This window comes from Rhincodon typus, chromosome 22 (assembly GCF_021869965.1).
Source record: "Rhincodon typus isolate 14 chromosome 22, sRhiTyp1.1, whole genome shotgun sequence".
In the NCBI taxonomy this organism is placed as follows: Eukaryota; Metazoa; Chordata; class Chondrichthyes; order Orectolobiformes; family Rhincodontidae; genus Rhincodon; species Rhincodon typus.
The window spans coordinates 4,851,279-4,868,525 of record NC_063353.1 but is presented as its reverse complement, the minus strand read 5'-3'; the positions used below and the strand labels follow the sequence as shown (position 1 = coordinate 4,868,525).

The following is a 17,247-nucleotide window of genomic DNA, read 5'->3' as shown; positions in this document are numbered from 1 at the left end:
GAAGCACATGTCAGGAGAAATACGAGGAGGGAAATGTCTAGTGAAACATCTGGAGCTGTTGGGCTCCACCCTCAAATCCTCACCAGAACAAACCAAGGCGAATCAATGAGGTTCTGATTTAATATTTTCAGAAAGGTTCATTCTGTACTTCAGCAGAGGGTAGGAACTGAGTTTTTGCTGCAATTCAACAGTGAACAGAATGTTCCTGATCATCTGAACTAGACACTTATTTGAAGGTGAGTGGACAGATAATGTTATCATATGCTGCTGACCTACTCTGCATCTGCCTTCAATAATTTATAATCCCATCCTTTCAATTGTGACAGCCCGCAAACAAACAATATTTATTTTTCAAAAAACTCGAGCAACCATTTGTAACTGCTGGTAGCCTGCTGTGTCTGTCTGTAATTACCTCATTTGAAAATATTTTTCAACGTTGCCAGATGTTAGAAGTGACCTTCCTGTATCCTGGTTTGGTTTCCTTTCTAAAGGTTTGTCATAAATTGTTCCTTTTTCGGTAGGTAGCACCTTGGAGCAGACTGTTGTTGCATTCCAGGGTCATTTTTAGATTTTCTTCTTCATGTAGCCACTGTTACAGTCTGGTTTGCAATTCCTCTTGTAAAACTCTTGCGTACAGCTTTTGAAAATTGCATCAAACCGTTTGCTGCTTTTCAAAGAAAAAGTCTGGCAGGTTTGCTGAAAAGTGCAATGAGTGCGACATTATGTTCTAGTCTGAGTATTTGGCCTGTGAGGAGTTCGGTCAGCACTATCTCTCTTTACTATTCCTCACAGCTTTTTGTGAACAAATAATGTGTTTGTAGTTAAGTGTATTCGCAAGGTTAATCTGTAATTGTTAACTATTCTCGACTTGGAACTCCTGCTAATTATCTCAGACCTTTCACGTTACTCTGATGAAATGCAGGGATAGGGTAGGGGGTTGGGTCTGGGTGGGATGCTCTTCAGAGGGTTGGTGTGGACTTGATGGGCCAAATGGCCTGCTCCTAAACTGTAGGCATTCTATGATTCTGTGAAAGTGCTGCGGAAGTTCCAAAGAACAAGTCACATCAGACTTGATACATTAACTTTGTTCCTCCATCTAAAGAGACTGCTAGACCTGCTGAGTTCCTCCTGCACTTTCTGTTCTTGTATCAGAGGGGTATGTGGAGTTGATTAGAACATAGAACAGTACAGGCCCTTCGGCCCACAACGGTTGTGCTGACCTATTATTCTACTAACATCAATCTACCCTGCATACCCTACATTTTACTATCCTCCATGTGCCTATCCAAGAGTCGCTTAAAAGTCTCTAAAGTATCTGACTCCACTACCACTGCTGGCACGCCCACCACTTTCTGTGTGAAGAAGCTACCTCTGACATCTCCCCTATACCTTCCTCCAATCACCTTAAAATTAGGGAGGGAATTACAGTATTTAAGGTTGAAACAGCTGGAGATATGTCCAACAAAAGCAGAGAGTCGGTGGGGGGGGGCGGTGTGGGTAGCTGACTGCGGTTTAGGGTTAGGGCTGGGATGTGTGGTGGAGGAAGAAAACTGGGATGGTGCAAGGGGCCAGAACTGGGGGATTGCAGAGATGTCAATAGATGGTCAGTCTGGAGCAGATTAACAATATGTGGACAGGTGAGGCCATGCAGGGATTTAAACATAAGGAACTACACGTTTAAAAGTGACAAATAGCAAATATAGATCAGTGAGCATGGAGGTAAAGGGACAGCAAGGCTTGATGCTAATCTGAGTATGGGTAACTGATGAATGATCATAGAATCCCTACAGTGTGGAAACAGGCTCTTTGGCTCAACAAGCCCATGCTGACCTTTAGAGCATCCCACTCTTACCCACCTAAACTACATATCCCTGAACACTATGGGCAATTTAGCATGGCCAATCCACCTAGCCTGCACATCTTTGGAATGTGGGAGGAAACCCATGCAAACATGGGGAGAATATGCAAACTCCACACAGACAGTTGCCCAAGGGAGGAATTGAACCCAGGACCCTGGTGCTGTGAGGCAGCAGTGCTAACCACTGAGCCACCATGCCACCCTTTCTGTTTTGTTTCTCACAATATTTTGTTTCATTCCACCTCTTGCTTGCTCCTCTTTTTACATTACTCCTTAAAACCTTGATTTTTGACTAAGCATTCAGTCATCACTTGTAACATCTCTGCTCGTGGTGGTTGATGATCTTGTGAGTCATTTTGGGACATCTTCACTAAGTAAAAGCTGCTGTGTAAATGCACACTGTTGTCTGTCCCATTTCTGGACAAAACATCTGCCATTCTCCTCTCGCTAACTCAACTATCTGCCTTGTCACTGGAGAGAAAGAAGCAGCTTGCCTTTAATAGGGGGACTGATCACATCTCAGGCAATACTTTGCATCCACTGAATAATTTCTGCACTGTCACATGGGCAAAGGATTCAGCACGCAGCAAGTACCTGCAAACAGCAACTTAAAAGGGTGACCAGTTAATTCACTTTGGATGAAGTTGCCTGCGACCATGCTTATTGCTGGTTCTGAGGCTGGAAAATGTGGTGTTCCTCCAAGGATTAAGTCCTGGGACAATTCAGAGAAGCAGTTTACAGTTGCAAATACAGTTGCAAAACTCGGGAGCAGAATTCCTGTGTAGCAAATGCAGAAATCCAAAAGCACACCAAACTTTGTTGGCCAGGTCGCTGGGAGAGCCTTAATCTCCTTTTCGAAGGCTTATCAATAGTTAACCACAATGTTTCATAAATTCAGGTATGGGTAGGCTCTGTTTGAGCAACCTCTTCAACAGCTCTGACACAGTGGTGTCTTAAAGGATTGTGCCTCCTGCTTTTTTAGTTATGGTATTTTCATAGACTAACATCTATATTCCACTAATTTGTTTTATATTAACCTGGTTACGGCATGATAACCTGTCTTATGTGATTTTGAATGAGGGATAAATATTGACCAGGACACTGGAGATAGCACACATGTTCTGCTTGAGATATTGCCCTGGGATCTCTTACATCAGCTCAAACAGGTGACTTTGCTTTAAAATTTCATCCAAAAGACAGCACCCCCAACAGTTCCCCAGTTCTGCACTGGAGTGTTCATCTTGGCTGATGATGTGCTTCCAGCCCTAGGTGATTCTTGAAGCTAGGACCTTGCAGTTCAGAGAGCAAGAGTGCTTCAAACTGTGCTATAACTGACAAGGAACTAAGCCTTCCATTCCTAGCCTGGAATCCAGGTCACAGCAGTGAGAGCATCGGGTCCTGATCATCAGACCATTAGAGATGCCATATCGAGATTTGCAACAAAGTTGCCAACAAGATTCCACATTTTAAGAAGAAGAACTTTCGTTCACAGAACTCATTTTGCTATCTCAGGACCATGAATACAGTGTTGTGTCCTTTATCTAAGGAAAGAAATACCAGCTGACTGACACTAGGATGGAGGGACTGTCTTATGAGGAGAGGTTGAATGGATTGGGCCTGCACTCATTGGAATTTAGAAGAATGAGAGTATTGAAACATGCGAGATTCTTAAAGGACTTGGCAGGGTTGATGTGGAAAGGTTGTCTCCCCTTGAGGAATAGACTAGGACCAGAGGGTCATACATTTAAGACAGAGATGAGGAGGAATTTCTTTCTCTGGGTTGGGGGGGGGGTAGTTGAATCTGTGGAATTCTTTACCTCTGTTGAGGCTAGTTCATTAAGTCTGTAAGCTAGACAGATTTTCAAACAATAAAGGAATCAACGTTATGAGGAAAAGGCAGGAAAGTGGAGTTGAGGATTATCAGATCAGCCATGGTCTCATTGAATGGCAGGGGAGACTCGATGGGCTGAATGGCCTACTTTTGATCCTATGTCTTATGCTCTTATGGACTTCTAAAGCTTACTTTGTGGAGTACAATTGAAATTGTAACATAATGTGCATCAGAAAACAATTAAAACAATGTCCCATCAATAGCCAAGACCAGATAATGTTCATTGAGGGAGGAACATTGGTCAGAACACTAGGAAGAACTCTTCCCTCTATTTTACTCCATTTCAAAGTTGATAGGGCTTGAGTGAGTTTGCATGTTGAAATTGGATTTGGGATTGCCTAAAAGGTAGCAAGCAACAAGTTATTTTAAGATGGAATTTGTCAGGGTGCACGTTTTAAGTGGGAGTCCCCTAGGGGTCAGTGTTATTGTTTCACAGTCACATCGCTCAGTACTGCACTGGAGTGCGAACCAAGATCCAATACCCTCGAGTAGAACTTAAAACTGTGGGATTCGGATGAGACTTGTTTTTTCTACGCACTCGTGGGATCTGAGCATCACTAGCTGAACCAGCATTTATTGCATATTGCTAGGTGTCCCGGAGAAGGTGATGTTGTGCTGACTTCTTGACCTGCTGCAGAGCTGATTAAGGACCCCTGCAATGCCGTTAGGGAGACAGTCCCAGGATTTTGACCCAGTGACACTGAAGGAATGGCGATATATTTCCTAGTCAGGATGGTGAGTGGCTTGGTGGGGAACTTTCAGGAGTGGTGTTCCCATGTATCTGCTGCCTTTGTCCTTCTCAAAAGCAGTGGTTGTGCTGTCTAAGGAGCCTTGATAAATTTCTGCAGTCATCTTATCAATGGTCCACATGTCTGCTATAGAGCATCGATCGTAGAGGAAGTGGGTCCTTGTGGATGTGGTGCCAGTCAAACAGGCTGCTTTGTCCTGGATGGTGTCAAACTTCTTGAGTGTTGTTGAAGCCGCACTCATTCACGCAAGTGTGGAGTGTTCTATCACATTCTTGACTTGTTCTTGTAGATGGTGAACAGGCTTTGGGGAGTCAGGAGACGAGTTAATTGCTGCAGGATTCCTTATCGCTGACCTACTCCTGCAGACACTGTATTTATATGATGCATCTAATTCAGCTTCTGGTTAATGGTTACCCCAGGAGGTTGATAATTGGGGATTCAGTAATGCCAGTACCTTTGAAATTGTCTAGTTAAACAGTAGTTAAATTCTCTTTTGCTGGAGATGGTCATCGACTGACTTTTGTATGGTGCAAATTTCACTTGCCAGTTGTCAGCCCAAGCCTGGATATTAAAACCAAAAGAACTGCGGATGCTGTAAATCAGGAACAAAAACAAAGTTGCTGGAAAAGCTCAGCAGGTCTGGCAGCATCTGTGGAGGAGAAAACAGAGTTAACGTTTCGGGTCCGGAGACCCTTCCTCTGACCAGAGGTTCAAGCCTGGATATTGTCTAGATCTTGTTGCATTTGGACACAGACTGCTTCAGTGTCTGAGGAGTCCTGAATGGTGCTGAGTATTGTGCAAACGTTGATGAACATCCTCACTTCTGACCTCATGATGGAGGGAAGGTCATTGAAGGAGTTGAAGATGGTTGGGCCTAGGACACTACTCTCATGAACTCCTGCAGAGATGTGCTGGAGCTGAGACCAGTAACTGCCAGCAACCACAGCCATCTTCCTATGTGCCAGGTATATTAACTGAGCTAAACTGATAAGATGTATTACACACACTGCACTGTCCAGGTCAGTGTTGTCCAATATGTTTGCCGTTCACCACAGACATATAATGAATTTTTCTTTATTCGGTGAGATTTTAAACCGATGGACATTAGGACCCTGTGGCAGCCTGTCTAACTGAGGACACAGTTCCCCAGACTGTGTTACACAATCACCCATCAAAAGCAAGAAGTATATTCTACAGTGAAAACAGCCCTTAAAGTTGTAGGAGAGTTGTAAGGATTTGAAAAGGTTAATACTGAGGAGTGCCTAATGCACCACCCACAATGATGATATTTCTGGATTTGTGGGCAGAGTAGTCTTAGATCTCGAATCAGTGTGACCTAACATCCAGATCATCCTCACAGTCTGTGCAATAGTGTCTTATAATATCAATGTAACCCACAATGAGTCACCAACAGCAGTAATCTACTTGTTGTTCAATACAAGACCTTCATTTGTTTAACTAGTATATAGTTTACCTCTGCCACACTAAACAGGCAGGCCCTGTAACTCCTTACACAAAGAGGGTGATGGCAGCAAACCTGCTACATAGAATCCCTACAGTGTGGAGACAGGCCATTCAGCCCATCGAGTCCACACCGCCCCTCCAAAAAGCATCCCACCCACACTTCTACAAGACTGCATTTTCCCATGGCTAATCCACCTCACCTGCATATCCCTGGACACTATGGGCAATTTCCCATGGCCAATCCATCCTAACCTGCACACCTTTGGACTGTGGGAGGAAACCAGAGCCCCCAGAGGAAATCCAAGCAGACAGGGGGAGAATGTGCAAACTCTACACAGATGGTCACCTGAGGCTGGATCCAAACCCGGGTCCCTGGCGCTGTGAGGTAGCAGTGCCAACCACTGTACGACTCGTGCTGCCGTACATGGTAAGGTGCTAGCTCAGTGGACTGTATATACAACACTGTCTCTAAGACAACCTACAGCCCAGCTCTTCAAGGTTAGTGGTAAAGAGGATTGAAGGAAGTCGGGTCAGGACCCTTCTTCAGAAAATTTTCGGACCCTTCTTAAGAATGGTCCCGACCCGAAACGTCAGCTTTCCTGCTCCTCTGATGCTGCCTGACCTACTGTGTTCCTCCAGCTCCACACTGTGTTATCTCTGACTCCAGCATCGGCAGTTCTTACTATCTCTTTGAAGGAAGTTGAAGCTGTTTGAAACAGTTAAGTTGCAACACGAAAGCTCGATGCTGTGAAGTAGTGAGCTACTGTTACAACATGATTATTTGATAGATCTGCTGTCACAGAGCAATGGTCACATTCAGTGCTGTTCCTCAATTTCAGTGCTGTTCCTCAATTCCATTGCAAGGTTCACCACAACACTGGTATAGGTTTTATATCACATGGTGAATATAGTGACCTGATCACTGCAAACAATGAAATGCAATTGGACAACACTAGTTTAATTGACCCACTCCGATTGGCTGATAATAGATAGCAGTGATCCCTATTGTGTTATCAAATCTTTGGGAGAAATTGTTTTTGGTGTTATGCTTTCCTTTAGGAGACACATTTTGTGTAGAATTGTCAGAGTAACAAAGATGCAAAAGAACTAATTAAAAAGGAAAACTAAAAAGTACTTGACCGATGCATGAGAGTGAGCACACTCTCAGTAGATTCTGAGCAGGCCTTTATTAATGTCACAGATCTTGTTGTACAGGGTACAATTTCAAAGCTTGTGGACAATACAAAACTTGTGAGCACTATAAACTGTGAGGACAGTGTAGAACTTTAAAAGGACATAGTGAACTAGGAAGAGCAGGCGAATAGGTGGCAGATGAAGGTCAATGCAGAGAAGTGTGAGGTGATAGATTTTGACGCACAGATTATGGAGGTAGAGTATGAAATTAAGGGCACAACCTTAAAGGAGCAGAGACATCCAGGTGTATAGAGGGGTCAGATTATTAAAGTTGGCAGGACAGGTCATAGAGTCATAGAGCACGGAAACAGACCCTTTGGTCCAACTTATCCATGCCAACCTCATTTCCCAAACTAAAATAGTCCCATTGCCTGCCTTTGGCCCATATCCCACAAAACCTTTAACAAAGTATAGAGTATCCTAGACTTTATTAATAGGGGTATGGAATACAAGACCAGAGAGGTGATGCTGAACTTGAATAAGATACTTGTTAAACCTCAAGTGGAGTATTGCATTCAAGTCCTGGGTGCTACATTACTGAAGGGTGTGAGTTCATTGGAGAGAGTGCAGAAGACGTTTACAAGAATGGTTCCAGGGATGAAACACATTAATGACAAGGATAGATCAGAGAATTTGGGACTGTTTTCCATGGAGAGGAGAAGGCTGAGGGAAGATTTGATTCAAGTTTTCAAAATCTTGTGCGTACAGACAGAGCAGACAGGCAGAAATTGTTCCCACTTGCTAAGTGGTCAATAATGAGACGGCATAGACTTGAAGTTTTTCCAAAATAAGTAGATGCAATGTAAGAAAAATCTTTATCACTCAGTGAATAATCAGGGTTTGGAATGCACCACCTGGTAATGTGCTGGAGGCTGGAGGCTGGTTCAATTGAGACAGTCAGGAGATCTTTGGATGGTTATTTGCATGGACTATTGGGCAGAGAAAGGGTGGGAGAGTGACAGTAGGTCATAATGCTTATTCAGAGAACTAGCGCAGACACAGTGGACTGAATGGACACCTTCTGCATCATAATGCAGTGACTTCAATAGACAGGAGAGTTACAGGCTAGGTTAGCACTAGCAGCAGAAAACACTGAGGTTCTTCAATGTTCAGGGGGTTCTATAGGAGCAGTGGGAGTGTGTGTACCTCTGAGCAAGAGGCTCTAGGTTCGAGTCCCTCACCAGGACTTGTTGGCCATGGAAGGTACATTCACAACATGGTCAAACGGGGACTTATTGGTCTTTAAGTCCTTCCACTCAGGCTGACGGCAAGTGGAGGGCGTCAGAGAGTCTCCTGGTCAGCCATCCTACAGACAGCAACAGTAAACTACAGCTGTACTTAGCCCATAAGCCTTAACCAAACCATGGCCCAACTTGGAAACGAGGCAGAGAGACAAGTCAGTGTTCGTGATGGACACTGCAAAGAGCTTCACTCTTAAAGGAGCTACTGATGTCCGTGAGAGGAAAGGTACCAAGTGAGGCAAGCATAGCGTCTCCTTGTTTCGGCCTGTGTGGATTTGTGTGCCCAGGGGTATGAACTGTTCCAGAGTTCAGCCAGGTCTGTGCCAGTCTCGGACCTTCCTCTAAAGAACAGGCGATTGTTTGAAATTTATGACCAGATCTGACTCTTGTTGTAAACGTGGTATCATCATGCTGACAGCTCATCTCGGGTCTTTGTTATTTGATACTCTGCATTCCAAGTGGAGACGAATACAGAGTGCAATTTGCATTATTCTGTTGCTGTGATTTGGCTGTCGCTATTCATATTCTACAATGGTAGCTTTAATGTGACTTTAATGTTTAATCATTAACCAGTATTGAATGACAGTGCCATAAATCCGAAACCTATTTGCTGAGTATTCTGGTGATGGAAGATTGGAGAATGCCAACATTGAGTGGTAGCCTTTGTGTTTTCGAGCAATTTCCTCTTTTAGACTCACTCCTACAAGTATCTCCTCCAGACTGTTTTATAAATAGGCAATTTTATTTTGCAAATAAGTAGGCTACGTTAATAGAGACGTGTTGGTCGGAAGAAAAGTGCTGAAAATCAGACCTCTTGGATTAGATTTTACTTTTCTATTGTAGAGCCCTTTATCCTTGTTTATAACCAGTGCTATGCTGGGCTCCCACAACTGAATAACAGCTCTGACTCAGGAGCTGAAAGATTCCAGAGTGAAACAAAACCATTCGTTTCAGCTCAATGATAGAACATGGTAGAAAATATCTGTCCGCAATCTTGCTTCCCATCCCTTTTCCATACCATCTCCCCCAACATCATCATATCCTACGGATGATTGAAAAATGATTCTCAATTACCTTTATCTCTGATGTGTAGTGACAGAATATTGGTGTCTCTGTTTTGGCCTCACAACTTCCATTTGTATGATGATATGGAGGGATCTGTGGAAAAGTCCCTAGGTTATAGACACACGCATTAGGTGATAGAACGAGTGCAGGCACAATGGGCCGAATGGCTTCCTCCTGTGATCATGGTGCACTCCAATGTACAGTTTTGTCTTAGTGATGGAATTTGACTCCTGCACCGATGACAACAACAACTAACACTTAAGTAGTGCCTTTCATAGAGTGAGGCTCACAGGAGGTGGCTCAGTGGTTAGTTCTACTGCCTCACAGCACCAGGGACCCAGGTTTGATTCCACCCTCGGGCGACTGTCTGTGTGGAGTTTGCACATTCCCCCTCCCGAGCCCGTGTCTATGCTGGTTTCCTCTGGGTGCTCTGATTTCCTCCCACAGTCCAAAGATGTGCAGGCTAGGTAAATTGGCCATGGGAAATTGCCCATAGTGTTCAGGGATGTGTGAGCTAGGTGGGTTAGTCATGGGAAATGCGGGGTTATAGGGAAGAGGGATGGGTCTGGGTGGGTTTCTCTTTGGAGGGGTCAGTGTGGATTCGATGGGCAGAATGGCCTGCTTCCACTGTAAGTGTATCAATGTGCCACATAAGTGGTGATGTAGGCAGGTGACCTAAAGCTCATGTAAGAAGTAGTTTTTAGGAAGCGAGGCGAGATAGCTGGATGGGTTTAGGAAGCAGTTCTAGAGTGTAGTGCCCAGGCACCTGAAAGTGCCATTCATAGGGTAGAGGAAAACAGTGATGTGCAAGAGGCTGGAATTAGATGAAGAAATTGATTACCTTAATCTTTTAGCATTGGTAAAAGCAGAGGGAGCTGTTTCATACGTGTGCTGAGAAACTTCAGGAGTACCTCTTCTTGGAATTGGCACTTGATATGTTCACACAGTTAATTCAGAAATGCCTCTTGCTGGGGAGGAACACTGATTGTGAGCAGGCTTTTCACAAATCATCTAAAAGTGGATGGCATGCTGTTGACCAGTTGGTGTGGACTTTCGCAAAGCTGCACCCATTCCAAAGATTGTCCTGTCATCTTCAAAGTCGGAATAAAGGATTAGAGAAAGCTGCAGTTTCCCAGCTACTTCAATGTTATTATTAAAGTATGTCACCCTGTTGACTCCAACTTCAAGATTGGGGTTTGTTTTGTTTATGAATGAAATCAAATATTGGCGCACTTTTCCAGAAAATAATATCTCGCTTGTTGAACTTTGCGATTCTGCCACATTCAACCTGTAGGCAGTACCTGCTGGTAACAGCAGAATTCAGAAACTTTCCCAAGAGTTAAGCAGCTGCCTTTTGAGGCTGGGGCCTGTATTCAAGTCTAGCTCAGCTGCTGGGAAGAAAACTTCTTCGAAGCAGCCTTCAGGACAAATGTGGGCTTGGGGTGGGGGGTGCGGGTGTTGGTGGGGGGTCAATAAAATGTGGAGCTGGAGGTGCACAGCAGGTCAGACAGCATCCAAGGAGCAGGAAAGTCAGCATTTCAGGTCAGGACTTTTCATCGGGACATTGGTTAAAAACTATTCTTTCATGGGAAATAGGCATCGCTGCCTGGACCAGCATTTCTTGCCCGTCCCTAGTTGCCCCTTGAGAAGGTGGTGGTGATCTGCCTTCTTGAACTGCTGCAGTCTGGAGGTTGACCCACAATGCCCTTCGGGAGGGAATTCCAGGATTTTGACCCAACGACAGTGCAGGCATGGCGATATATTTCCAAGTCAGGATGGTGAGTGGGCTGGAGGTGAATTTGTAGGTGGTAGCGTTCCAATGTATCTGCTGCCTTTGTCCATCATTGAAGGGGCAGAGATTGGATTGTGGGCTATCAGGCTGCACAATTAAAGCTCATTAAGGGCCTAGGCATTTTCTAATCAACCTGTTCAGAGATTTTGTGACACACTTCAGGAGCAAATGGTACTTGAATCTGGGCCTCCTGCCTCAGAGGTAGGGACACTACCATTGTGCCACCTTTCCATTAAAGGCCTAATGGAGCAAAATTAAAGGAAGCCAATTGGAATTTTCCAATCAGGCACCAGGTTCCCTCAGGACCTGTTTAGAGGTGGACACCTTGTAGCAGGGTAATGAGCTAGTGCTGTAGGCAGGCCTGAATGTTCTCTCTCCCTCCATTCCTCCATACTACAGGAGCAGTCAGAAACCTTCCTGTTGTGGCATCTATTTTTCAATAAAGGGTTGAGAAAGGCATCTCGACCTCTTTATTTATTCATTCACAGGATGAGGGCATCGCTGACCAAGCAGCATTTATTGTCCATCCCTAATTGAGGGTCAACCACATTGCTGTGGGTCTGAAGTCACATGTAGGCCAGACCAGGTAAGGATGGTAGTTTCCTTCCCTAAAGGGCATTAGTGAACCAGATGGATTTTTCCCAACAATGGATTCATGGTCATCATTAGATATTTTTAATTGAATTCAAATTTCACCATCTGCCATGGTGGGATTTGAACCCAGGTCCCCAGAACATTATCTGGGTCTGTGGATTAACAGTCCAGTGATAATACCACCAGGCCATTGTGTTCATCTTGGATTATGCATGTTCTCTCTCACTTATCTTCCATTGAAGGGTGTCTCTCCCTCTGGCCTTTCGAGATGCCACCTCCTAACCTTAATTATCTGCCCGTTAGCTGTTCACTTCTTGGTAAGTAACCCAGGGGAGGGAATAGTAAACAAAAAAACACAATAATCCTGGGAAATAAGTGTACTGCATTTTGAACTATTCAAGATGAGTCAGAGCAATGTGTGTCATTTGCCAGTTGTGCCTCATTGTTTGTTCTGGGACGTGACAGAAATGGTCCCATAGTTCCTGCTCCCAGAGGGAATATCCAACCTTAGTGTCTAAAATGTATTTGAAATGGAAATGTCCCTTCGATGGACTAGACTTGTTACCAATATTGATGGTGCTGGAACTTTACTGTTTCTTGACCATGTGCTGGACCAAGTGGGGAGGGCCGGGGATGGGGGAAGCCAGTTGCAGAGATCAAGCAAATGAGAGATGTTTCCTCCCTCACTTTCATCAGACATTTCACTCCTAAGAAGTAACCTTGGCCACTGCTGTGGGGGTGACAAATAGGCAATAGTATTGCTGAGGTCATGTCTTTGCACAAGCAAATTAACGTCAGGAGCCTTTGTGTTTTTTTTTTAATTTGTTCATGGGATGTGGGCATCTCTGGCTAGGCCAGCATTTATTGCCCACCCCTAATTGTGCAGAGGGCAGTTAAGAGTCAACCACATTGCTGTGGGCCTGGAGTCACGTGTAGGCCAGACCAGGTAAGGAAGGCAGTTTCCTTCCCTAAAGCAGAAGGCCTCTTATTAAATAGAACCTTAGGATTGTGACATACATTTGGCCTGTCCTTTCTTTGCTGGACCACTTAAGCAGCAGTTCACCTAATACCACTCTCCAACCTTCCTTCTACAACCCTTGTGGCCCCGCACCATCTTCCTTTACAGGTAACGATCCAATTCCATTGGGAAAGCCCCAGTGGAACCTGCCACTACCATGCTCTCAAGGTATAAATCCCAACCATTCACCATTAAGTTGGTGTCCTTCTGGTGCTCAATCCTTCCACCAGTAGGAACAGTTTCTTTCAATCTGCTCTGTCCAGGCCCTTCATAAAAACATTCTCCAACTTCTCAACCTGTTCTCTCTCTCTGCCATTGAAGGTCCAGAGCTGGGCCACTAAGATGCCAACTCTGCCAGGGAGTATCGGGATCCATGACTGAACATAGAGAGATTAATGGCTCAGCATTGAATCAGTAATGTTTCAACTACGAGCAGATCTCACTGGCAGAGATTCGGATGAGGTTCTATAATCCAGGGGATTTTTATAAACTGGAGTATTTGGTTCATAGGTGCACATCATTAGGAAGTGTTGCAAATGGCTGTTGTGTTGAGTTCCATAGGTAGCTAGCTCAAAAAATCCTCCCAATCCCACAAACTGTTCCTTTGCCGGGTAAGGGAACAGGGGACCAGCTTCAGGTTCACCCCACAAGCCGCACACCATCCTGAGTCAGAAAAATGTGGCAAGTTCCCTCATTGTCACTGGATCCAAATCTTGGTGAATGAACCTTCATGTGGATCACACCCATTCAAAGAAACAGCTCTGTAACACTACCTTCTCGAGTTCAGCTAGGAACAGACTGGCCTTACTAAACATATGCTTTCAGAGAATTTTCTTAAGAAAACAATCTAAGTTTGTATTTGCATAGATTTTAAGAATGGCACTTTTCAAAAGAATTAAAGTCCCTCGGTTATTCACATCGGATACATTGTGTCTTATACAACAGCATGTCCATCTCCAAATTGCAAAAGCTCTGATGCTAGAAATAGAAATGTCCCATTGATGGATTAAAGTTGTTACCAACATTGATGTTGCTGTGTCTGTGGTTTGGAACTTTACTCTTTGTTGACCATGTGCTGGACCTCACGGCGGGGGCCAGGGATTGGGTTCGGGCAGTTGTAGTGATCAAACGAATGAACAAACAAAACATGCAAATGAAACTGATACTGCTGGCTTCAATGTGAAATGGATAAGCCATTTCTATCCTCTAACCCTTGAATCAAAAGATCTCAGGTAAGAGGTTTAAAAGGGATTTAAGGTAGAATTTCTTCACCCAGAGGGTGGTGGTATCTGGAACTCTCTGCCTGAAAGGGTGGCAGAGATGGGAACCGTTACAACGTCTAAGAACTATTTAGATGAATACTTTTAAGTGCCATAACATACAAGGCTATGGATCAAGTGCTGGCAAATGAAGTTGGAATAGATAGATGGAGGTCCTAGTGCATGGATTACAAAAAGGTAGCATCCAAATTCAGCAGGTAATAGGGAAAGCCAGTGGAATTTTGGTAGTTATTTCAAAGGGAATTGGGTGTAAAAATAGGGAGGTCTTGCTAAAACTATCCATGATACTAGTCAGACCACATCTGGAATACTGTGAATAGTTTTGGGCCCCTTATCTATGGAACAATACACTACCATTGGAGGCAGTCCAGAAAAGGTTAACTAGGCTGATCCCAGGTCTGGAGGGATTTTCTTATGAAAGGTTGGGGTTTGGATGAATGAATGAGAGCTAATCATAACATATATAAGATTCTCAGGGGACTTGACAAGGTAGATGCTAAAAAGTTGTTTCTCCTTGTGGGAGACTCTAGGAGCAGAGGATATAATCTCAAAGCAAGGGGTCGCCTCGCTAGGACAGAGATGAGGAAGATGTTTTCTCTTGGGGTGGGGGCTCTTACATGCTGTAAACCCCTATGTCTTTGTGCTGGGAGACAGGAAGCTGAGAGAGAAACTGCTAAGCTTTAGCAAAATAATTTCCTTCCTGTCTCAATCTCTCCTCCTTGACCTCCTGAGGCATATTCTGGGTTTAAGTGTAACGTGTTATTAAAGCCACTGTGATTGCGAGCTATTTCTGCATGATAGAAACATATAGGATCAAATGATTATCCCCCCATCCCCAGCTCCTTCACTGATTAGTACTTAAGGAGCAGAGCTTTTATGTGTTTTTTTTCTCATGTACTATAGGACTGTGTGGCCTAGTACGTTTAATGATACAACAGTAATCCTAGCTATTGCCTCTGCCTGGTCTTTTGTTGTATGTTTTCAGTAGCCTGCATTTTCCTAACCAATGTACTGTTTAAGAATTGCTGGTGTATTCAGTCAAACTTTAAAGGAATATATATTATATGTATATTGGAATTTACTGACCACTCATTAGACGGTAGCAATGTACAATCCACCAAACTGCCCCGTCACAAATTGCTGGTTACAAAATGATAGCTTGGATCCGAGCCCCACTCGCCAGCTGACCACCCATCCACATCAGCAACCCTGCCCCCCCCCCCCCCCCCCCCCCCCGCCAGCTGTTTGTACTCACTGGAAATTAGAATTACAGACTTTACGGCAAGGCAGTACCATTCGCCACACAAATGTAACAGGCAGGATGTCCCCTTGAGAGTCTTTCTGAACCCCTAAAGCAGGCCCAAACGGGCAATCATAAGGCCGTCTTGTGCGACAGTCACTCCGAGTATCTTTCCCCAAATTGACCAATGAATGACCAGAGGACAGGTCTACCAACCAATCAAGTGCAGTAGGCCAACTCTTCAAACTGGAGGCCCAAACAGAGGCCTTGGTGCTTGATAGGAGCAGCTGGTTGCCATGGTAGCCAAGTGAGACAGAGACGCTTCAAAATGGGGGCTCCCTCTCTCCAACCTTTCTTGACTTTAAGTTGAAAAATAGCTTTTGCAGCCAAGCCATCGCTGGAGGTTGTTTGGTGAGAGGACGGCGGGAGGGGGTGGGCAAGCTGTGTCTACTACTGAGGCCAAGCAGGCAGATTGTAACGTTGACCTTTGAGACTCTTCACCCCTATCCCCATCCATTCCGCCATAGGGACTCAGCCTCCAGGCAACTAAACTGTAGAGAATAATAGGCCTCAGGCTTTTCATTGCATCATTTTCTCAAGTGCTCATTTATCTCCATCCAGAGCAAGAACAACTCGAGGAATTTGTAAACTTAATCCACTCCAGCAAAATGTCTGCAAGATGACGTTTTGTGCATTGTTTTTAATTGCTATTTTAAAGCAAGAGGATAAACTTCAAACAAAAGGTGTGTATGCTTTAGAGGGGAAGTAACTGGATCGTTTATTGAATGAGCTGGTGTAGACACAATGGGCTGGATGGCCCCTGCCTGCACTGTAAGATTCAAGACCTGAAAAGAAAAACTGGATTGTAGCTTTAGCAAATTTCATAGAAACGACAGTGCAGCTCATAGGGGTGATCCTTCAGCCCATTCTAAATTGGTACTAGCCTTTCAACTGCTGGTACCTTCTCCGCTCCAATTGCCCTGTTATTTAATCGTAAAAGATATCACTGGGACTTTTCTTTCTGCCTTTTTTTTGCGAGCTGCTGTTCCGTGAGTACTGCATTTCTCCAAAGTACATTTTGTGAAGGATGATGCTATTTCTACCAGTTTGGTTACTGATGCCTGGAATATGTTCTTGTGACTATTCCTGTTGTGTTCCAGTCCTTGATGCACATCTAGTACTCTGCTTGCACTTTAAAGAATCTATTATTGAGCTTACTCAATATCTTTCACAGGACGCAGGCATCAGTGGCAAGGCCTGCATTTATGTTGGATAACAAGGTGTAGAGCTGGATGAACACAGCAGGCCAAGCAGCATCATAGGAGCAGGAAGGCTGACGTTTCGGGCCTAGACCCTTCATCAGAAAACCATCAGAAATCAGATTTTCTGATGAAGGTTCTAGGCCTGAAACATCAGCTTTCCTGCTCCTCTGATGCTGCTTGGCCTGCTGTGTTCATCCAGCTCTGCACCTTGTTATCTCAGATCTTCCAGCATCTGCAGTTCCTACTATCTCTGCATTTATGTTACCCTGGTCTTGAGTGGCTTGCTCAGAGAGGGAAGTTAAGAGTCAACTATGTTATACCGTAGGTGTTCAGTCACACGTAGACCAGACCAGGTCAGGACAGCAGATTTCCATCTCTAAAGAACTTTAGTGAACCCATTGGGTTTTAATCGGTTCGTAGTCACCAACTCTCCAAACGTATAGGCCGGTGGTTTAATTCCACAACCAACCCACCTCCCTTTCTTTTAAGACATAGTAGGAACTGCCGATGCCAGAGAATCTGAGATAACAAGGTGTAGAGCTGGATGAACACAGCAGGCCAAGCAGCATCAGAGGAGCAGGAAAGCTGATTTTCTGAAG

At 44.4% G+C, this 17,247-nt stretch overlaps 1 protein-coding gene across 1 annotated transcript in view; it reads left to right on the top strand.

Annotated features, from left to right (window-relative positions):
• Positions 1-8,565: 8,565 nt before the first annotated feature.
• Positions 8,566-17,247, top strand: part of rassf8b (Ras association domain family member 8b) — a 34,898-nt gene continuing 26,216 nt past the window's right edge. Inside the window, exon 1 of the mRNA XM_048610562.1 lies at positions 8,566-8,623. Within this exon, the coding sequence (XP_048466519.1) occupies positions 8,566-8,623 (58 nt within the window). The remainder of the gene's footprint in view (positions 8,624-17,247) is intronic.